General features: G+C 37.4%; 1 protein-coding gene across 1 annotated transcript; it reads left to right on the forward strand.

Annotated features, from left to right (window-relative positions):
- The first annotated feature begins 6,549 nt into the window (after nucleotides 1–6,549).
- LOC141410260 (uncharacterized) lies at nucleotides 6,550–9,625 on the forward strand. Its single transcript, XM_074039139.1, is given in 4 exon segments — nucleotides 6,550–6,748; nucleotides 8,509–8,767; nucleotides 8,769–9,033; nucleotides 9,035–9,625. Coding segments are annotated over 4 exon segments (1,314 nt in total).
- The last annotated feature ends 14,356 nt before the right edge of the window (nucleotides 9,626–23,981 follow it).

Here is a 23,981-nt window from a genome sequence, read left to right on the forward strand (position 1 = left end):
ACTGAGAACTCATGGTGCTTTTACCAGCCTGCCCATAACTGCTCATGGATGAATCAGCACGTACTTTCTCCCTTCTGAGACCGTAAAATACCCGAAACCAGCCAAACTCACATAGACATCAGGATGACCTGCCTGTGGAAAGGAGCTACCCATTCTGGTTCTCCGCTCCACTGAGAGCTGCACTCATCAAGACAGCCTGCATGAGAAAGGAACCACCTACTGCGGATCTCCTCTCTACTGAAGTGGACACTCATTGGGACAACCTGCCTGCGGAAAGGAGCTGTCCACTTCGGTCCTCTGAGAGTCGTTCTGTCAATGAAGCTCCTCTGTGCCTTGCTCACCCTCCAGTTGTCCGTGTACCTCATTCTCGTCATGGGACAAGACCCTGGGGCCCAATGAATGGTGGGACTGAAAGAGCAGTAACACAAACAGGGCAGAAACATGTCCACCGCTCGCCACTTTGCGGGCGATGAGAAGGAGAAACGAGCTGTTGTGACCCTTCAGGAATCCCAGACCTAGGGACTCCTGAGCCAGGGCTGTGACACCCTCTTTGGGGCTCTGCAGTTTCTGGTGTCTCCAGGCTTCCGGGTGCCATCGTATTTCCCAGAGCCTGCAGTGGAAGCCATTTGTGGTACGCCTGGTCCAGCCAGAGTCTCTCACGGAACCTGAGCCTGTGCTGGCCATTGGAGCTGCCTGCCCCGCTACAGCCAGCACTCCTAGCTGTGTGCAGTGGCCAGAGCCCAGGCTCATTAACGCACCCCTTGCTACTCCTCACCAGGCTCGCCCTTGGCAGGTGTGGGATCCAGGCCAGTATTGTGAGCCGAGTACAGCCTGCTGGGCCGAGTGAGCAGAAGACGCCAGAGGGCCCGTGTAAAACTCAGGCAAAGGCACCTCCAGACACAGAGGTTTCCAACTGAAAAAGCAACACCGTAAGGATCCTGTGGCATTTACACTTTAAAATCTAGCTTACGTATTGTGTATCCTTTAAATTACAGTATAGACATTGACTATTCAAGATGCTATATTCCTCCTTTCAGCTTAGAAAGGTCACCATAGTGAATAATTTTAGATTCAGTATTAATGGAGTCATAAGTCTTGTTAATCTGGTTGAAAATAAAGTAAGTTGAGCCAAAGTGAAGTAATTTTTAGAATTTTAGAGCAACCTTTTTTTGGATAGCATTAGATATGATGTTTATATACTTTGCAATTAATGTATTGTTTTCCTCATATATACAGTTAATCTTTGCCACAAATATATAATATATGTAAAGATTTTAGAAGAGTCTTGGGAAAAATTGTAATTAACTTTGATGATGGTGGTGGTAGTTACACAGACTTGCTGGAGAGTCACTGGCTTGAAAATACTATTTTTAGACAGTATAATAGGGTTGCATAATAAAATGTTAAGGCCAAATCCCAGAATTTAAAATAGTTAAGACAGCGTATGTTTCTGTTTGGAGCATGAGTGCTGGCAGACTCTGTTTCATCTTTAAATTCTCAGTAGCCCTAAAGGCTCTTCAGTGGAAACCAAGTGTTATGGATCCTTGATATTTAGTTCACATGTAGAATATATATGACACTAGATGCAGGCTTATTCAGTTTGGAGAAAAACTTAGCAGTCATAGAAATGGGACATCAGATGAGCATGGTTTAAATTAGTATAATAATTTTATATAATTATTTCAGTTAAGAAATTGGTATCCACTCTTTTTATATCCCTTTCTCTGAAATGAAACTATTTTGAGGCTGCTACTCTATTTTTGGCAAGTGTTAAGGCATAATTGACCTTATGATCATGCCAGCATTGTTCTTGGCTCTTAAACTTCTGGAGCCTTCCAAGTTTATAAACTGCAAAAGAGGAGCAACAAAAATGACATTTCACCAATCTGACCCATTTATTCCAAATACACCATGAGAGTCAACTACAGGTTTATCAGAAGAAACAAGTCCTTGAACTCTTATCTCTCTGGATCCATGGATTGACATTTCTTTGCTCTTGAAAAAGACTGAAGTCAGACAACAGCATTGTTTAGCTGAAAAGATTAAAAAACAACAACAGCAAATCTTGCTAAGCACATAAATTACTCCCCTTCTACACATGCACAAACACACACACACACATACGCACACTCACACACGAGCACACAGCTACTACACAAAGAGAAAACAAAGTTATATTTTTTCAGATAATAAAATAATTAGACAATTTTATAAATGTATGTAATACATATTTAAGTTTAGAATGTATTTTTTGTAAATACATTTTATGTACTGATTTTGTGTGGCTCAGGTCAATAAATAAACCATGGCTCAACAATCTAGCAATTAAGAAAAAAATGATCAGAATTGATTGATTGTCGAGAATTTGGAAACACACACACACAAATTCAAAAATGTGACACTGACTGAGAAAGTGTTCCTTCCTTAAGTCTCTACATCAATTAAAAAATTACTACATTAATAACTACATGAGAACAGATCATTGAAAGTTTCTTATTTTTTTTTCAATGAAAGACATTTACCAAAAATAAATTGAAACTCTATTGATCTTTTGAAATGCAATACATTTCAAGGTTGACATTTAAACATAAACCCACAGTTTAATAATGTTCTTAAACTGAAACGTAGTTTTTTCACAGAGGTAAAACACTGTAGTATTGAAATAAAGATACCTTCTGTGTATTGAAGAGCGTTTCTAGTAGTGAATTAGAAGATGCTTTTGACAATGAATCTAATGATTCAACTTGTCTGGACTATGGGTGCCCATTTGGTCAAACATTATTTCAGTGTGTCTGTAAGGGTGTTTTAGATGAAATTAATATTTGAATTGTTAGAATAAGTAAAGCATATTACCCTATCTGATGTAAGTAAAGCTCAGGCTATCAGATAAGGCACAAAATGGAACAAAAATGCTGACCCTCGTATGAGTAAGAGGGTATTTTTCCTGTCTGATTGCTTGAGCAAGAACAAGAGATTTTTCCTGTCTTTGGACTTAAACTAAAACATTGGTTCTCAGACTAGAACTTATCCAATCTACCCTCCTAGTTCTTAGGCCTTCAGACTCACATTGGGAATACATTACTGGCCGTCCAGGATCTCCAGCGCACTAACTGCAGAACATGGGGCTTCTCCTCCTCCGTAATTGCATGAGCCCATTCTTTATAATAAATCTCTCTCACTCTCTCTCTACATATATATGTATATGTTATCTCTTTATCTCTTTATATAATCTATAATACATATATACATATATAACATATATGCATATATTATATACAAATACATATTATATATTATACATGTTATATATGTATATGTGTATATGTGTTTGTATAATACACACACATGCACACAACACAACAATACACATCCTGTTGGTTCTGTAACTCTGAAGAAATTTAACACAATACTATAGGGATTCAAATTTTCATTATCATAATTAGCTTATTTTATCTTTTTCTTTTTTAGCCGTGAATATCACAGATTATTGACTTCATTTGGAACATAAATAAGTTGTTCCAAGTATTCTAATATCAACAAAATATTATATGAAATATTTACATACTTAAGGACTGGATGTTGACAAAAGTAAATGACTTTTTTTTAGGTTTGATCTGCTCGGTGGCCTGTGGCAAAGACTGATATTAGAGGAAGAATTAAAATCCTGAATCAATTATGAACTTTGAAGGTACAATATTTTGCTTAAAATAAAAATTATTTTTGTTTTCTTGCTTGTTTGATTTACTAGTGAACAATATGGATGAGATAAATTATACAATAAAAGACACAGAAAAAACTCCATTTATTAATTAGTGTTTACTCATATATGTATACATGCATATACACACACAATAAAAAAATACTAGTGAGTCACTTCAAACTAGTCCAAATATGTACTCATTTAACAAATATTCATTGAGTGCCTGCTTTATGTCAGGCACTATCCTGGGTACTGAAAAGTTAATAGTGAGCAATACACATAATACTCCCTGTCCCCATGGCACTTACATTCCAGCAGGGAGACACAAGTGGTGGTTTAGTGATGGTGTACTCCAGTCAAAAGGATTCAGAATCAGATTCTACTGGAAACCAATGCATGCCCATTTAGAATCTGAATGACCTCGGGCAAGTAATGTAATCATTCCAACTTAGAAATTTTATCGTTAGAATTCAGAGAGTCATATTGTCTTAGGGGAATTTGGGACAATATTAAGAAGAATATTTTTTAATTTGTCAGGGTTTATATTAATAAATCAGTGTCTTTTGTCAATTTGAACCCTAAGACATTAGGAAGCTGAGGAAGATCAGTCAGAAGTAACTTTTTATGAAGATGTTATTTTTTTTTCCCTCTACCAAAGCTAATATGGAATAATAAGTACAGCTGTTGACTATCTTTCCTAGTCGTCTGATGCTTAAGTCTTTTTTCTTAATACTTTAAGCTACCAATCCTAGATTCCAGGTACCATGTTTGAAAAGGGGTGGTCAAAGAGTTTTTGTTTTTATGGACATAATCTGGACATGTCACTTCTCCTCCTTGGGATAACCTCCCTTCCTCCACTAAGCCTATGATGATTGACTGTGATGGCAGCTAATTACAATTCTTTCATTCTCATTTGCATCACTAAAGAACCAGATTGTCTATTCACCCTCAGAGATATCATAAGGTGACAAGCAAGGAAGAATTTCTCAGAATATAATGGGGAAAACAAAGACAAAAGAACATTGTATTATATTTTCTTCCTATAACTGACTTAAATTGCATCATAGGAATTGAATGGCTTAAGGCTGGCTCTAATAGGCTCTTCTTGTGATAATTTACCAATTTCAAATATTCATAGATGATAAAGTATTGTTACATGGAAAAGGCCTCAGATCCTTCAGTCCACTAGATGCAGGCTTATTCAAGTGTCACTGGATATATCTCTATTTCTATCTCTATCTCTAGTTCTGTGTGTATGTATGTAGATGTACATATACTCACAAATTCAAATATACACATAAACATATATGCACATATACACATAATACATATGTATCATGTTTGAAATGTGTACTAATGAGAGAACAGGTGTACTAGTCAGTGTTTTCCAGAGAAACAACCATTAAGATGTGTATGTATGTATGCATATATAGATAGATAGATATGTATAGATAGGTAGGTAGGTAGATAGATGATAGATAGATAGATAGATAGATAGATAGATAGATAGATAGATAGATAGATATTTTTAAAAATAAATTTAAGTGGACAAGACCAAAATCTACAGTGTGGACTGGCAGGTCAAGGACCAAGAAAAGTCCATTTTTCAGTTCTAGTTCAAAGATTGGCCCACTGGAGACTCTGGAAAACTGATGGTAAGGGTGATGTCCAAAGACTGTCTTCTGGACAATTCCCTGTTGCTTTGGGAGACTGATGTTTTTGCCCTTTTCAGACCTTCACCTGATTAGATGAGCCCTAGCCACATTATGGAGGACAGTCTGTTTAGTCAAAATTTACCAATTTAAATGCTAATTTCATCCAAAATGCCCTCCAAGTTGACACACAAAATTAAGCATCACAGCAGCATATGGAAAGAACTTAGTTGTCAGTAGTTACTATGGAACATGTATTATTGTTCTTAATTTTAAAGTAACCCGTGTGTGTGTGTGTGTGTGTGTGTGTGTGTGTATCTAAATTAGTCTTTTAGACTTCTAAGAACAAAATGTGATATTATCTATAAAAGAATTTTGCAAACTGCAAAGTTCAATATAAACCTAAGGTAGGGTCATTGTTATTATACATCTATATAATTTTAGAGATGGGGTCTCATTCTGTCTCCCAGACTGGAGTGCAGTGGTGCCATCAGAGCCTACTGAAATTTCAAACTCTTGGACCCAAGCAATTTTCCCATCTCAACTTCCTTCCTGAGTAGCTGGGCCTACAAGAGTTTTAGATATTGGCTATCTAAATATATATAGTAGAGACAGGATTTTGTTATGTTGTCCAGGCTCAGACTCCTGGCCTCAGGCAATCCTCCTGCCTTAGCCTCCCAAAGAACTGGAATTGCAGGCACGAGCCAGTAATACTGGCATGGAATCATCACTACTATAAAAGCCTTTGGAGTCATAATGGGAGGTGACAACGTGCTAGCAGCCCCCACTCTCGGCACCTCCTCGGCCTCAGCGTCCACTCTGGTGGCAACTGAGGAGCCCTTCAGCTCACCATGGCACTGTGAGAGCCCCTCTCTGGGCTGCCAAGGCCAGAGTCACCTCCATCTGCTTGCAGGGAGGTGTAGAGGGAGAGGCTAGGGAGGGAACCGGGGCTGCGTGCAGCGCTCGTGGGCCGGCGTGAGTTCCCCTAAGTGTGGGCTTGGCTGGCCCCAAACATGGAGCGGCCAGCCTGGCACCACAGGCCCAGGGCAGTGAGGGACTTAGCACCCAGTCCAGAAGCTGCGGTGGGTGCGCTGGGTCCTCCAGCAGTGCAGACCTGCTGGTACTGTGCTCAAGTTATCGCTGGGCTCAAGTTCAGGTGCCTCCCCATGGGGCAAGGCTTGGGACCTGCAGCCCGCCATGCTGGAAGCCCCCGACTGCTGTCAGCTCCCTTACCCTCACGGAGCCTCCCTGATGAGCGCAGCCCCCCGTGCGCTCGGTCCCGTAGACTGCCCAGGGTCTGAGGAGTGCGGATTCAAGGCGTGGGACTGGTGGGCACTTACCCCCGCAGCCCCAGTGCGAGATCCACTAGGTGAAGCTGGTTGGGCTCCTGAGTCTGGTAAGGACTTGGAGAGCTTTTATGTCTGGCTGAGGGATTGTAGATACACCAGTCAGCACTCTGCCTCTAGCTCAGGGTTTGTAAATACACCAATCAGTACTCTGTATCTAGCTAACCTAGTAGAGACTTGGAGAACTTTTAGGTCTAGCTAGAGGATTGTAAATGCACCAATCAGCACTCTGTGTCTAGCTCAGAGATTATAAATGCACCTATCAGCACCCTGTTAAAATGGCCCAATGAGCTCTCTGTAAAACGGACCTATCAGCGGGAGGTGGGTGGGACTAGATAAGGGAATGAAAGCAGGCCGCCCATGCCAGCCAGCGGCAATCCGCTGGGGTCCCCTTCCACACTGTGGAAGCTTTGGTTTTTTTGCTCTTTGCAATAAATCTTATTGCTGCTCACTTTCTGGGTCTACACACTTCCTTGAAGAGCTGTAACCCTCACTGTGAGGGTCCCTGACTTCATTCTTGAAGTCAGCGAGGACAAGAACTCATCAATTCCGGACACATTTTGGCCACCAGGAAGGGACTTTCACCTATCACCATGTGGTGAGATTTTCGCCTATTGCCAAACAGTGGGACATCGACTATCGCTGAGCGGTGAGCACCAACGGACCCCTTTAGCTTGATATTCTGTCCTATTTCTCCTTAGAATCTGGGGGCTAAATACCAGGTACCTGTTAGCCAGTTAAAAGCGAGTAGCACTGCCAAGGGACTTAAGACGTGGGTGTCAGGTTTTCTGGGAAAGAGCTAACAACCCCCAACTCTTCAGAGTTGGGAGCGTTGGTTTGCCTAGAACCAGCTTCCGCTTTTCCTGTACTTCTGGGCTGAGCCGAGGGTCCACTGAGAGGAAAACCATGCAGCTCCAGGGTTCTGACAACAAGTTGGTTGATCCTGCAGCCATGAATGGAACTCTCAAAGGCATGTCGCCCAAGTGAGACTCGCCCATCTATTCTGTCTACCCTGACTCTTGCCTCCTGGATCCTAATGCCTACCAGACAAACTTCCTCTCGCCTCTCTTCTCTGAGATTAGACCCACTTCTAAAAATCGTCCCTATCTCTGGTGCTTTTCTAATTTCTTCTATAAGAATGACTTCTAATATAAACTCCAAGACACTGTTACCTTGTTTAGGCACCTGGACTCACCAATCAGAAAGACATAGTTTTTGCCCAAAGTCCCGTCATAGTGGGGACTACCTGGAATTTTAGGATCCCTCCTCAGACAAGCAGGCCTAACAAAAGCTATTCCTGAAGCTAGGATATGGGGAGTCTCAGCAGTTATTCATAATTGTTCATAATAACACAATCTTTCCTGTTCATATAAATGAGGACAAAAGGTGTCACTATTCCAAGCCTGGAGATCCTTTCCCTCCCTCAGGGTATGGCTCTCCACTTCATTTTGGGGCATAACATCTTTATAGGACAGGGGTAAAGTCCCAATACTAACAGGAGAATGCTTAGTACTCTAACAGGTTTTTGAGAATGCATTGGTAAGGGCCACTAAATCCAATTTTTCTCGATCCAGTCCTCCATGTGGCCTGGGTGGACAGGCAAAGGTGCAGGTTTTCGAGAATGCATCGGTAAGGGCTACTAAATCTGACCTTCCTCGGTCCTCCATGTGGTCTGGGGGAAAAGCTAGTGTTTCTGCTGCTGCGACGGTGAGTGCAACTATTCTGATCAGCAGGGTCAGGGGAACGTTGCGGGTTCTTGGGCGGGGGAGAAACAAAACAAACCAAAACCATGGGTGGTTTTGTCTTTCAGATGGGAAACACACACCAACAGTCTCACCCTTGAAATGCATCCTAAGCCATTGGGACCAATTTGACCCACAAACCCTGAAAAAGAGACGGCTCATTTTTTTCTGCACTATGGCTTGGCCCCAATATTCTCTCTCTGATGGGGAAAAATGGCTACCTCAGGGAAGTACAAATTATAATACCGTCCTGCAGCTTGACCTTTTCTGTAAGAGGGAGGGCAAATGGAGTGAAATACCTTATGTCCAAGCTTTCTTTTCATTGAGGCAACACACAACTATGTAAAGCTTGCAATTTATATCCCACAGGAGGAGCTCTCAGCTTACCCCTATATCCTAGCCTACCTATAGCTCCCCTTCCTATTAATGGTGATCCTCCTCTAATCTCCCCTGCCCAGAAGGAAATAAGCAAAGAAATCGCCAAAGGACCACAAAACCCCCCAGGCTATCAGTTATGTCCCCTTCAAGCTGTAGAGGGAGGGGAATTTGGCCCAACCGGGGTACATGTCCCCTTCTCCCTCTCTGATTTAAAATCAGGCCAAGGTAGACCTGGGGATGTTTTCAGACGATCCTGATAAGTACATAGACGTCCTACAGGGTCTAGGGAAAACCTTTGACCTCACTTGGAGAGATGTCATGCTACTGTTAGATCAAACACTGGCTTTTAATGAAAAGAATGCGGTTTTGGTTGCAGCCCGAGAGTTTGGAGATACCTGGTATCTTAGTCAAGTAAATAATAGAATGACAGCTGAGGAAAGGGACAAATTCCCTACCGGTCAGCAAGCCATCCCCAGCATGGATCCCCCCTGGGATCTTGACTTAGATCATGGGGACTGGAGTCGTAAACATCTGTTGACCTGTGTTCTAGAAGTACTAAGGAGAGTTAGGAAAAAGCCCATGAATTATTCAATGATGTCCACCGTAACTCAGGTAAAGGAAGAAAATCCTTCTGCCTTCCTCGAACGGCTATGGGAGACCTTAAGAAAATATACTCCTCTGTCACCCGAATCACTAGAGGGTCAATTGATTCTAAAAGATAAGTTTATTACCCAATCAGCCACAGATATCAGGGAAAGCTCCAAAAGCAAGCCCTTGGCCCTGAACAAAATTTCGAGGCATTATTAAACCTGGCAACCTCGGTGTTCTATAATAGGGACCAAGAGGAAAAGGCCCAAAAGGAAAAGTGAGATCAGAGAAAGGCCACAGCCTTAGTCATGGCCCTCAGAACAACAAACCTTGGTGCTTCAGAGAGGACAGAAAATGGAGCAGGCCAGTCACCCAGTAGGCTTTGTTATCAGTGTGGCTTATTAGGACACTTTAAAAAAGACTGTCCAATGAGAAACAAGCTGCCCCCTCGTCCATGTCCACTATGCCAAGGCAATCACTGGAAGCTGCACTGCCCCAGAGGACGAAGATTCTCTGGGTCAGAAGCCCCCAACCAGATGATCCAACAACAGGACTGAGGGTGCCCAGGGCAAGCACCAGCTCATGCCATCATCCTCACTAAGACCCGGGTATGCTTAACCATTGAGGGCCAGGAAATTGACTTCCTCCTGGACACTGGTGCAGCTTTCTCAGTGTTAATCTCCTGTCCTGGACAACTGTCCTCAAGGTTCGTTACCATCCGAGGACTCCTGGGACAGCCTGGAACCACGTATTTCTCCCACCTCCTCAGTTGTAATTGGGAGACTTTGCTCTTTTCACATGCTTTTCTTGTTATGCCTGAAAGTCCCACACCCTTATTAGGGAGGGATGTATTAGCCAAGTCTGGAGCTATTATCTACATGAATATGGGGAACAAGTTGCCCATTTGTTGTCCCATACTTGAGGAGGGAATCAACCCTGAAGTCTAGGAATTAGAAGGACCATTTAAGAGCTATAACACTCACTGTGAAGGTCTGAAGCTTCACTCCTGAAGCCAGCAAGACCACAAACCCACCGGGAAGAGTGAACAACTCTAGACGCACTGCCTTTAAGAGCTGTAACACTCACTGTGAAGGTCTGCAGCTTCACTCCTGACAGCGAGAACAAGAACCCACCAATTCTGGACACAATAATTATGTTAAATGTGCCTTTTAGATACCTAAATCCTGTGACTCAAAGAGCAATGCTAAATGTATCATAATTTTAAAATCATTCTTATGACCTTGGTTGGCATTATCAGAATTTAAGTTCATAGATAGATAGATAGATTGTTCTGTTTCAGTCTTTTAAATTTCCAATGTGAAATTTGCTCTTTCTTGAAAATTGCATATAAACATTTAAGCCACATGCATTTATATAATCTTTCAGATTCATGGACTACTTACTATTTTTCAAGTCGAATATCTGGTATTATTTTTGAGTGCCCTTATTCTTTATCTAAACTTTGAAATTAAGTACAAAATTCTGAATTTATGGGAATTATGTATTGATGAGATTTAATATTTAAAATTATTTTATAACACTAAAAATTATTCCATGATAACAGACATTGTACTTTTGCCAAAATAAGTGTTCAGTTCCCTGGCTTTATGCTTGTTGTAGTGTATATTTTTTCTTCAATAGTTGACACTATTTGGAACATACCAGGGGAGATGTCCAGTCAGAAGGGGCAGCATTATTGATTACATTTGGAAATTATGTAAGTAACATTGATTGTCATTGTACATTCTAAAATTAAGAAAATTATTTGGCACATGATAAGCACTCAATAACTGTTTAATTAATTACCTCTGGCTCTTCTTGAGTTTTGTTGGTTGTCAGATTTTAACTAAGGAAGGTAAAAACACAAAACTAAAATGCATTTTATCCTTTTATATTAAAATAGGACTTTCTCTTTGTCATACCTTTATTATAAAAATATACTGCATCATGAAACTAGGAGACAATCACTGTACTGTCAACACTAACGAAAAAGAATAAGCCACCAGTGTAGATTATGTTGAAGGCATATAGCTATTGGTGGGCAACACATTTAATTTTATGGTGAAATATGATTCCTGCATTAGAAAACTCAACAATTCGTATGCTATATCATCGATTTATAATTACCTTAATAGCATAACATCAAGTCAAACATTTCTAGGCATTTTCTCTCTGAATTCTTTCAGATTGCTTTTCTTCCATCTTCTCAGAAATAAAAGACTTTACAAATAGTTTCCAATTAACTGATGAAAATGGTAATTGGTAGATGAAACTAAAGGAAATGGCAGCTTAAAAAAAAATAAACGGCTTAGTAAGCATATAGTTCAAGGCTTCCGCTTTCTCTTAGCCAATGTTACACAGATATCAGTGCACTGAAAGTTTGTCTATTTTACAACAACTTTTTAAAATTCCTATCAGCGCACTGAAGATTTGTCTATTTTACAACAGCTTTTTAAAATTCATATTATGCAGCTATTACAAAATGCTACATGTAAAAACATGGATTAATTTCTTAAAATCAAAAGGCTTTATTATAATTATGTGAAATGATTAAGGTGAAGTGTTGAGAGAAGAATCCAAAGGAGATAATTTCATATCCCTTTGATGATAATCTATAAAGAGAATAAAACTTAAAATTTAAAACTCTCTTTTGTGAGATACATAAAGCATTCCTTCTGGACATATGTCACAAAACAAGTTGTCAGCCAATTTACAAAGTCACCACAAATTCACACTATACATTTCCTATGAGTTATATTTTTACAAGTGGAATTCATACCATATGCACATTGGATTTTCTATATACAAACCAAATTATTTGATTCACAAGCCAACAAGTGATCATTCCAAACCATAATTTTATACATAAACAGGTTTGCTGCAATCCAGAAGTTACTCACACTCAAATGAATTCATTAGCTAACCAGCATATTTTCGATAAAATGCCAATCTGTTAGGCACACAAAATTGTCTGGAATTGGATTGTGTTGTTGTTACAACCATACGGTATTTTATTTTTTCTGAAAGCACATTTGGAAGACCTCTTGCTGTGGCTCTTCATTTTGATAATTTCGACACCAAAAAAAGTCATCCCAAAGATTCATTTGGCTGTCCATTGCAAATTAGTACAAATAAAGGTTTATTGAAAAAATAAATTGGTATTGTCAAATGTTTCTGGTTAATAAGCTGGAAATATTTAAGCACTGTGCTCATGCAAATATTAATTAGACATTATCTACACATAAAGCATTTTACTAATCACTGAGGGAATATGTAAATGTAAGAAATGGTTACTTCCATGAATTCCTTGGAGGAGCTTCCACCAAGGTAAAGAGGTGAGGCACTGATGATTAAGTGGAAAAATATACGGACATGTATTTTAGTAATCAAATATATAATAAAGAAAATACATGATACAGTATCACAAATGTTACTGATGTAGTTTGACAAAGGATGCGAGAGAAAGTGGGAATTGAGTTTGTCTTTGATAAAATATATTGCTTTAATATAGATAGCAGAAAAAGACAGGCACCTCAAACCTAAAGAGCATATCCCTTTTTCTTGTAGTTGTTAGGAGTGGTGAAGAATAAGAAAGATGAGGAGAGTGGAGAGTGGTTAGGCTGAAGAAGTAGATTTGCCTTGGGAAAAGCAGGAGTTATGGTTGTCTTCTTAGAGTCAGGTCAGATTTTGGAAACTGTTACAAGAGAGCTGAAAGTGTCAGTCATTTTACAGTGGATAAAACTGAAACATCAAAAGTTTACAAATAGCATACCTTTTGTTTTAAAAATTAATTTTGTAGCAGTGTATATACACACTGGGCAACCATGGGAGGACTCTAATCTAAGACATTAAAAGTTTGAAAGGAGAAGAAAACAGTCATTTTAGAAAGAAATAATCAAGGCATAAGGCACTAAGTATACGAATAGCTCTTTGTTAAATTGAGATTGAGATAAGAACCAATCTACATAAAAATAGAAGTGCCCAAAGATGATGTATTAGATACAGTAATTGAAATGAGTGGATAACAAATAATCAAATAAGTGATTAAAATAACAGTTATAAAAGAATGGAGTTGTGCTATATAGGAGAGGAAACCATTATTGATGGTGTAAGATGGGAGTGACTCAGGGAAGAAAAGAGTGATTAATTCAGTTAAAGAGCTATTTCAGTTAAGCAGTGATAAGGATTTATTTACCTGACCATTTCAAGGCCAGAAAAAATGTAATTTTAATAAACTATGATGAGTATTCCTACTAGTGACAAGAATAACAATGTTGTACATGACTTCTACTTCCTTTTGATGGGAGTGGACCCACTTCATTACTTCTTTTGAGATACCCAGAATACTTTTTACATATTTACATATTTGGGAAATTACTTCCAAAAATACTTAATGTGGATTGCATCATAAAATGTACAATTGTATATATCAAAGTAGGTGAAAAATTAAAGGATACTAAACCACATAATATTAGGAATAAGAATAATTTCTAAATTTTTACATAGCATCATCTCCTAATCACTTACTCTTATTAGACCAATGTGACTCTACAATTTTCAATAAATTTTCAAAAGGAATAAACAGTATCACAATTATTTTATTCCTTTCAGTTGTAGTTTTTGAGATTAGCCCCTTCCTAGCTTTGCTTTGCTTTTTTTGTACGCTGTAAATGAAATAATATTTCAAAAAAGTTTATGTAATGTTTAGAGTTAGAAACTGAAAGTAGTTAATGCAAACATGCCACTCTGCTGTCATTACTAGAAGTCCTTTTTCTCATTGTCATTATCATGGGCAAAACCACGCTTTCTATGAAATCAACCACAGATTTTTGTGTGCAGTTGCTTTTGGTTTTTGAAAATGTATTCTTTCTAACAGGGACCCCCACTGCCCTGCCCCTAGCATGGAAAAATTGTCTGTCATACAACCAGAAATCGATCCCTGGTGCCAAAAACATTGAAGACCACTGCTTTATAACCATGTGTAAGGTGGTGTCAAATATCTCTTTGATGTTTATGAGATCCAAGAAACATTCTTTAATTAGGATAGTACTTCATGCATTTTGGTTATTTACAACATATTGTTATTTTATTGCCTGTTTCCTCATTATACATTAGTGAAATATTACAAGAGGCATTGATTTGATTCACGACAACTGGGAACATTTAGTCTTCATTATTGTACTACTTCTATTTAGATTTCTCTACTTTTAAAGATATAAATTAATGGACAAATAACTTGCAATGCTTTCTCCTTTACTTCTTCCTCTGTTTTTGAATAGCTCTCCAAATTACCTTATTCATAAAATTGATTTTCATTTTTGTATCAAAGAACATTTACAAGAAATGAAATATCTTAAAATGTGATTCCCAGTCGGGTGTGGTGGCTCACGCCTGTAATTCCAGCACTTTGGTAGACTGAGGCAGGTGGTCACCTAATGTAGGGAGTTCGAGACCAGCCTGACCAACATGTTGAAATCCTGTCTCTACTAAAAATACAAAAATTAGGTGGGCGTGGTGGTGTGAACCTGTAATCCCTGCTATTAGGGAGGCTGAGGCCGGAAAATTGCTTGAACCCTGGAGGTGGAGGTTGCAATGAGCCAAGATGGTGCCACTGCACTCCAGCCTGGGTGCCAAGAGAGAGAGATTCCAACTCAAAAAAAAAAAAAAAAAAAAAAAAAGTAAAAAAGTGATTCCCCATCACTTTATTTTCTTCATATTATTTTTAGTGAACAAAAAAATGTTTTTCATATAATTTTCCAAGAAATTAATATTCACTTCCAAGTTATAGTGTTTTCAAAATAATGCATCTGATTTGAAATTTTCTGTTTACATTTGACATTTTAACATAGAAACCTTGTATTTAGCTAGTTCTCTAGCAAGAATTTTTGTTATTTAATTATTTATTATGTTTTATGCTAATATACATTTTCTATAGCAGAAATTTGAATCAGATACATGTAATGTCTCATCTATGATATGGTGAGTTTTTTTATGAATAATACCTGTTTTTCAATCTTAAAATTAATAAATTTCTGAAAGTTCCCTAACCTATTCTTTGATTTGCTATGTGTGCATGTTCTCTGGTACTTTTAGTTTATATTCTACATAAGCTAGCCATAATTGCCATACATCATAATCTCTAACTATACAGTTAGGAATTTTTCAAATACTTGTAGCAACATGAGTTTAATAACAAATAATTAAAGATCAAAATATGTAGGTTAAAATTAACATAATTTATCTGCTTTAATTTTATGGATATCTGAATAACATATTGATATAAGAAAATTTTAAAAATCGCTGTCATTCATTTAATAGCTCAATAGTGAATTTTGCTGCATAGTAATCCAAATATACTACTGGTATGGAATTTTCAGGTTTTGGGTTTGCTTGTTTGTTTGTTTGTTTTCAAGGAGATAACCAGAAAGGAAAAAAAAAATATTCTTTCACACTTTTGAATTCAGTTTAATTTCAAACCACACAACCATGAATTCTTCAATCCTAGGAAGTGATGATCACAGAGGGAGCTCATCCTTTCATCACAGAGTTGAAGAATTATTTTGCTTTGTGCAATTCTACTGGATACATTTTGACAGATCTTCAATTTTCATTTATTTTGTAATCAAAAGGAGTCATTTCCTTGGCGCTGGTACTGGTCTGAGTAGTTCAGAAGGAAGAAACAGAATCAGCAGGGGCAAAGTGTATGATATTTGAAACATCAATTCTCTCTAAATTTTGCTGAAAATTAAAATGACAGTTAATTTATTTATCTGTTAGCAGAGTCAAAGCCATTTATATGAAAAATAAATTCAATGGGTAACCATGCAGATGTTTTGTGGATCTGAAGCTTTTTAGTTGCTACAAGCAATATTTATGGACAAGACTAACAGATCTCTTTATTCACTGAATGTAAAGGGAAAAGGAGAAGAAAAAGAAAGTGAAAAGAAGAAATATAGTGTGAATAGAAATTAAAAAAAACATAAAAATTAAAGCGTTTCATTTAGTGAGAAGCAACTTATTCTAAATTCAAGATGTCAGATATAGGTTTTGTTTGATATTATCTAATATCTCAGAATCTTGTTTTATTTCATATTGTGAGACTTCCACTTGGAAAGATATTGGTGTTGCTAATCATTCTTATCCATGTTTATCTCCCCCACTTCATCTTTTCTCATGATGACAAAAAATTTCCTGAGCTTATTTAAGAACATCAAAACAAATTATGAGAATTATTTCATGTAATTCTCACAACACTATGAAGTAGCTACTATTATAATCTCCACTTTAGGTATCTGAAGGCTAGTGATGTTAAGTAACTAATTTAAAGTCCAGGACTGCATTGTGCCCATGGATTAGAAAAATATATCTGCCCTTAGCAGGCACAGAAATTACTGTGGTCTGTGGGTGGGCAAGCAGACCTCTGGCTGGCTTTCACGTTGATTAGCAATTTTAGCCAGAAATATTGGTATGAAGATCACCCTGAACAACTCTGCATGATGTCCCTAATGAGGTCACACAACCTGTTATTGATGAAACTGAGATTCACGTCTTCCAAAATGTGTATTTGTCACTACTGCACTCTTTTGACACTCAACTAACTCTAGTGAATACTTCAAACTTCAGTTTCATTGTCTCTTCTTCTCCAAATTCCTTTTCTAAGTGTTGCCCTCTGAATTGGGTACCTCTCCACAAGTTTCAATCAATCTTATAGATATTTCTGACAAGAACTCACCATATTGACTGAGACTGTGAAGTTACTTGTATATTTTTCTAGGTGATCAGTAAACATTTCTATGGTACATATTTTCTCAGAACCTGGCACAGACTGTCATATATTACAATTTCAATAAATATACACAAATATGAGGAAGTTCCATTGCCCAGTAGAAATTTAGTAAATGTATGTCAGGAGCTAATAAAGCCTGAATCTGATCTTAATCTGAATTCTAAATCCAAAAGTGTGGAATAATATGAAAACAAACAAAGAAACAAGTAATAGAGGACTTATGAAAGCATAATTTTTTTTTTCTAGCAGTCTATTCCAGTTGAGTATACATTGGAAAATTGACATCACAGCTTCAGTGACCCATGAAGAAGCACTGAAGGGTAAACTTCCTCTTTCACTGCCCCCTCTCTAGAGCTTTCCCTTTTTATGCTGTGTTTCAATGTGTTAGTATTCTCTGTTTCATTGAAATAAGGTGTTATGTTATATAAATTAGACCAAAGTATATATTGACTTCAATATATAAAAAGCTTAGTTCAAAAACAACTCAAAATATCCTCTGGCCCACATGTATTTTGCTCTTCAGTATGACATTTAAAAGAAAGATAAGAAAATGGAGTGTCATTTTTTTTTTCTAAGTCACTACTCAGTTGACATTTCTAAATAGCACAAGATTATAACAATATTAGATATAACTTGACTAATCATCTTACATTTGACCTCAATTTGTGAGAATATTTGTAATCACATGTCATCAAATCCTATCACTCTATCAGAGTTTTAAAATACCATTCCATAATAGGATCTCCATAAGAAACTAAACATTCTCTATGTATGCTAGGTTAAATAATATACACATATAAATTATTTTGTCTGTCATTTCAAAAGTCAAACTACTACACAATAAGTGGTTAAAATATTTAGAAATATGAGCCATGATATGTTTGTTTGGGGTATTGAAATTTCTTTGATTCTTAATTTATGTGTGTATTTGACAAAAGCTTAAGAAATCTATACAAATTTCCAATTTATCATTGGTATTTTACTATTGTAATTTAATGGATGTGTTTCCCATATAATTAGAAGGAAGACTAAAGGCTTGCAGGAATTACACAGAGTCAGGGCTATAACCGAATTAAATAAATTTGTGCTACATTTAAGTTTTTAATTTTTTAGTTTCCAACTTGCCACTTCTCAACAACGTATGGGTAAATGGGCTTAATGTGTAATGTTTCTTTGAGTATACTAATAAGGCTTAAGAATCAAACTCTAGGCACCTCTAGATTTATGAAAATATATCAATAATTGTGCAATAATGAAAAAAGGCCAAACTGAAGTATATATGAATGGTAGCATACTTTGCAAATTGTATATAACCTATACACTGACATAATGCTTACCACATGCTAAGCACTGTGTGCATGCTTTACATACTTTGCTAATTTAATTCTCATTTCAACCCTATAATGTAAGTTGTATTATAATCTCTATTTTCCATATGAGAAAACTGAGCAACAAAGAGAGTATATAACTTGCCTAAGGTCACATATTATGTGACAATCAGGATTCATACCAATGCAGTCTGGCAGCAAAATACAGGCTCTTAAATGGTTTTCCTGCTACTTGCCTAACATTGTACAAAAACAAAATCATATGATTACAAGTGCAAAGCTATTTTAAGAAGATGAACGTTTAGAAACAGAAGGAAAGATAATGCATGTGCATTTGTGCAATTGCCTCAGCTTTGAAATAAAGTGATAAAGGACTGATGAACATATGTAGTCAATTTCTTATGACTGAAGCCTATTCATGTGCACGATGTCTAGGTTGTGGGCCGCAGTTTCAGACCAACCTGGAATGTATGGTGAACTGGTAAATCAGACTTACTACATGTTCATTTATTGAGATACTGAAGTATTTTTTTGTGAAGAAAGAGGCAGCCTGCTTCAGTGAAGCAGCTGAGGGCACACAATACCTGGGTTTGAAGTCTAAGTCTTTCTTTTATTAGTTGTGTGACCTCGAGCAAGTTGCTTAACCTCAGTGTACCACAGCTTCCTCATTTATGACATGAAGCTAATAACAGTACCTGACTGTTATTGTAGTGAGAATTAAATGAGTTCATGTTGAGAGAGTATTTACAACAGCACGTGCACAAATTAAGTGCTATACAATTGTTTTTCAGTTAAGATGAATTCAAGGATACCGAACTTGACTGCATAAGAGAGTATCATGTTTGGAGAGAAGAAATAATTTTATTGCAAGAGACAAAGTGGGTGTCTGTCACTTAAATTCTTCACCAATCTACCTCCTGAACTCATGTGGAAAAAAAGGAATCAGTAAATCTACAATAGTGCTTTTTAACCAAAAATTTACTAAAATTGGAGTGAGGGGTAAAAATAAGCTTTATGAAACATAGCATAAAAAATAAATAAGCATTAGCTTTTGACCTCAATGAACCAAACTTAACTTCAGCACATTAAAGAATGGAGTACCATGAAAAGGTATAAGTGGGGCTAGCTGAAGTGTTGTGGCACTATGAGGAAGCTGGCATTGCATCAGAGCCCAGGAGTCGATAGTGCAAAGCAGGAAATATCTGTGTCTTCCCTGTAATAGTAAGGGTGGTCAGTGGGTTAGGGAAAATAGTCACACTATACAATAAGTACCACTTAGAAGGGATTCTACTTCTCATGTATCTCATCAGAAATCTAGTGGAGAAACTCTAACATACTTTGTTACTAGTCTATCATTTATACTTAGGAAGATAAGTAAACATGGATTTAAAATGTATTCTTTATGCAGCTTTCAGTTCCATGAGTATATAGCTGTATAGTATTTTCCTCTAAGATCATTGTCACCATACTCATTTCCACCAGATGTGTATAAATGGCAGTCCTGTCTTAAGTTTAACTTTTCTAACCCATTTTTTTCTAACTTAATTCAGTCTTGTCACCCAGGTACTGAATATTAATATATTAACGGTTTAATTTTGTAGTTTAGTTATCTGAGTTTGTAAAATCTGTTTCAATGTATATCCTAACATTTAAGTAGAAAAACATTTGAAGAGGGCAATGTGGAGGAAAAAAGGAAATTTTTAAAGAATATGAACTAGTCCCTGTAAGTTCAGAGAACATAAAACAGGGAGGTAAAAAAGAGGGTAAAATAAATGAACGTGAGTTGTGTTCTAAAGATATTAGGTGGTGAAAGCAAATGCTTTACAGAAATACTCCAGTCCACAAAATAATCATTAAGTGTTATTTGAAAAATATAACTTTCGGCCGGGCGCGGTGGCTCAAGCCTGTAATCCCAGCACTTTGGGAGGCCAAGACGGGCGGATCACGAGGTCAGGAGATCGAGACCATCCTGGCTAACACAGTGAAACCCCGTCTCTACTAAAAATACAAAAACTTAGCCGGGCGAGGTAGCAGGCGCCTATAGTCCCAGCTACTCGGGAGGCTGAGGCAGGAGAATGGCGTGAACCCGGGAGGCGGAGCTTGCAGTGAGCTGAGATCCGGCCACTGCACTCCAGCCTGGGCGACAAAGCGAGACTCCGTCTCAAAAAAAAAAAAAAAAAAAAAAAAGAAAAATATAACTTTCAATCCCTGGGTATTTTGAGTTGAAGCTACCTCATATGTGAACTATGAAATATTCTCCATGTGTATAGTTGCTTAACATTTTTCTCATATGTTAAGTGTTATAGTTTGATGACACTCATAATCTCAACTGAAATGATAATCGTAATGGTATGATAATGGAAATGATAATGGTAAAACTCTTGTTTTACTATTTTGGGGTATTTTTAATGATCTGTGTGGCTGGTGCATCCGTCTTCATTGTTCATGTGAAATTTTCTGTTAATTAAAGAATTTGAAAGTAGAGAAAATAACAAAAACAAAACAGCAACATTACCTATAATCCCACCATTGAGAGGCAAAAATGTTTCCTATTTTCATATATTTTCCTCCAGCGTATCACTTTTAAAATGATAAATAACAGTGTAGCTCTCTTATTTTAAAACAAATAAAATATGATGAAGACAACTGGAAGTCAAGTGCTGTAACTGGAGGCCAAAGGCCAGCAGTGAGAGCCCTCTATTTAAATCTGGGGTCATAAGTGTAAGAGATAAATACATTAAGGAAATGGAAAACATTCAGCAACCACAAGGCTGGCAGGTTGTGAGGGTTGGGGTCTGCTGATTCGAGAGCTCTTCCTCCTGCTAGTTTATCGTCCACACTTCAGTGATCTTTATGGAAATTACCAATAAGCCAGACTAGTGCAAATGAGTCCACTGAGGTAGTTCTTAATACCCGTTCTTATCAAATTGAATCACTATGGAACTAATCTTCTACAAATTATTTCAGAGAGTTGACATTTTATGTGCACATCAAACCTACCTGGAAAGGGGCCATCAATCTGGAGAGGGGCACAGCTGATTTCTGTCAGGCTTCAACTTGGTATTTATTAAGCTAAGTCTGTATATCCTTTAGCATTGAGTGAAACATGACCATTCTTAACTGACCCAAGGTAGAGGCAGCAGGAGAAAACAAAGCAGCTAGGAAAGAAGAGAAAATACAATTGCGTTTTACAAAGAGCTAGATCAAATAAGTGTATTTAATAGCTGTCAACATTTTGACTTCAGATTAATGTACAGATTACACCAATTCAACAGAGTTTATAGGATGCAACTGTCAATACTGACTGGTTTGCTTTGTAACTATTTACTTCAAGTAATTACAATTTCTAGAAGCCAGTGGAAGAAATATTTATTATGTGACCACAATAAGACATGACAGTACTTAAATGGAAGTTTCTAGGTATGTATGAACGTGCAATGGACAATACATTTATCTTTTTGTAGAGATCTAAATAACACATTTTCAAGGCAGAGTTTAGAGGATTGAATACTGGGTAGCAAGACCAGAAGTGGAGATAATGATACCAGACATCATTATTACATACAACCAGTCTGTCTGTCTCTTTATAATTTATTTACCTATGACATTGTAGGATAAAGAACATTATCCTGTACATATCCTCATTTTTTCATTTTTGAATCCTTAAAACTGTTCTGAGAAATAAATTAGCTATTCTACTAAACTAACATTACTCAACAAGATGTTGAGATTCACAAAAGATACATACTTTGGGGAAGTTTAAGTTGGACTCAACGTGTTGTAACTTCAGCGCTGCCAGGCACGATGGCTCACACATGTAATCCCAGCACTTTGGGAGACTGAGGCGAGCGGATCACCTGAAGTCAGGAGTTCAAGACCAGCCTAGCCAACATGGTGAAATCCTGTCTCTACTGAAAATACGAAAAATTAGCAGGGTGTGGTGGTAGGTGCCTGTTATTCCAGCTGCTTAGGAGGCTGAGGCAGGAGAATTGCTTGAACCTGGGAGGTGGATGTTGCAGTGAGCCAAGATCGTGCCATTGCTTTCCAGCCTGGGCAACAAGAGTGAAACTCTGTCTGAAAACAACAACAACAACAACAACAACAATCTTTGGGGTCAAGGTTCTCATCTTCATGGTATGTTGTTGCCCATATATAAACTTATATGCCTCAAATACTTGAGAATTGTCTATTTTAAATAGTTAACCTATTAGGTAAAATAATCAATTTCTGGTTGATGAGATGGAACATTTTCCCACTTTACATTACACTCCATATTATATAGTAAATTCATTAATTCTCTGAACATAAATGTTAATATACTTAAACTAATACTTTTGTGCAAACAGTTTCATCCTCATTTTTCTAATACTTCAGAATCACTAAACTAAGTATGATTTCTGTACCATTAAATTCTAAAGATATTTTTCAGGCCTCATTATATTCCAACTCCAAGCAACACTTATTACATTTACCAATTTATCTCTTTCTTCCCTTGGATTCCTCCTACTTCTCAGATCACATATGTCAGTCACTTTTGCCAGTTCCTCTCTTTCTACCAAATGTTTGTGTTCCTCGAGTGAATCTGAAACCTTTTTTTCCCCTATGCTTATACTAGGGAGTCTCATCTTTATTCACAACTTTAATTATTATCTATGTGCAGATGACTTCCAGATTGTGTCAATCAAGACCTAGCCTCTGGACAACATACCTACATATTTGCCTAACTCTCTGTGAGTACCTCTTGGATGTCTGCAACACACCTCAAATTCAGCTCTTTCAAGATTAAATTTGTCTTTTTGTCTTATATTAATGATTCTAACAAAGTGATTTCTAAGCAAATGTGTAATTCAGCATTAGTTTCATGGAAAACTGAAAAATAATGGTTTGGGTAAGGCCATCTGGAAAGAGTACAGGTAAAAAATTTGACTTACAGAGAATACCTTAGTTTGACATCTCATCTGGAGGATTTTTATGCCAGACTCATTAATGAACGCAACATTGCCAGAGTGTTTTGGAGCTTTGGTAGTTTAACACTTCACAACTTCCGGTACAATTTCTTTATATGAATTTTAGAAAAACAAATCAGTATATGAAATAAATATACTTGACAATGGCTTACTTATTAGAATATGTAGGAGACCCAGCACTTTGGGATGCCCAGGAAGGCGGATCACGTAAGGTCAGGAGTTTGAAACCAACCTGACCAACATGGTGAAATCTGATCTGAACTAAAAATATAAAAATCAGCTGGGCATGGTGGCAGGCACCTGTAGTCCAAGCTACTTGGGAGGCTGAGGCAGGGGAATCGCTTGAACCTGGGAGGTGGAGGTTGCAGTGAGTTGAGATCGCACCATTGCACTCCAGACTGGGCGACAAGAGTGAAACTCTATCTCAAAAAAAGAAAAAAAAAATGTGGTAGAGACAATCAAAATTAAAAATTGAAAAAATACTGTTTGGTGTT

The sequence above is a fragment of the Macaca fascicularis genome, chromosome 5 (assembly GCF_037993035.2).
Source record: "Macaca fascicularis isolate 582-1 chromosome 5, T2T-MFA8v1.1".
Taxonomy (NCBI): Eukaryota; Metazoa; Chordata; class Mammalia; order Primates; family Cercopithecidae; genus Macaca; species Macaca fascicularis.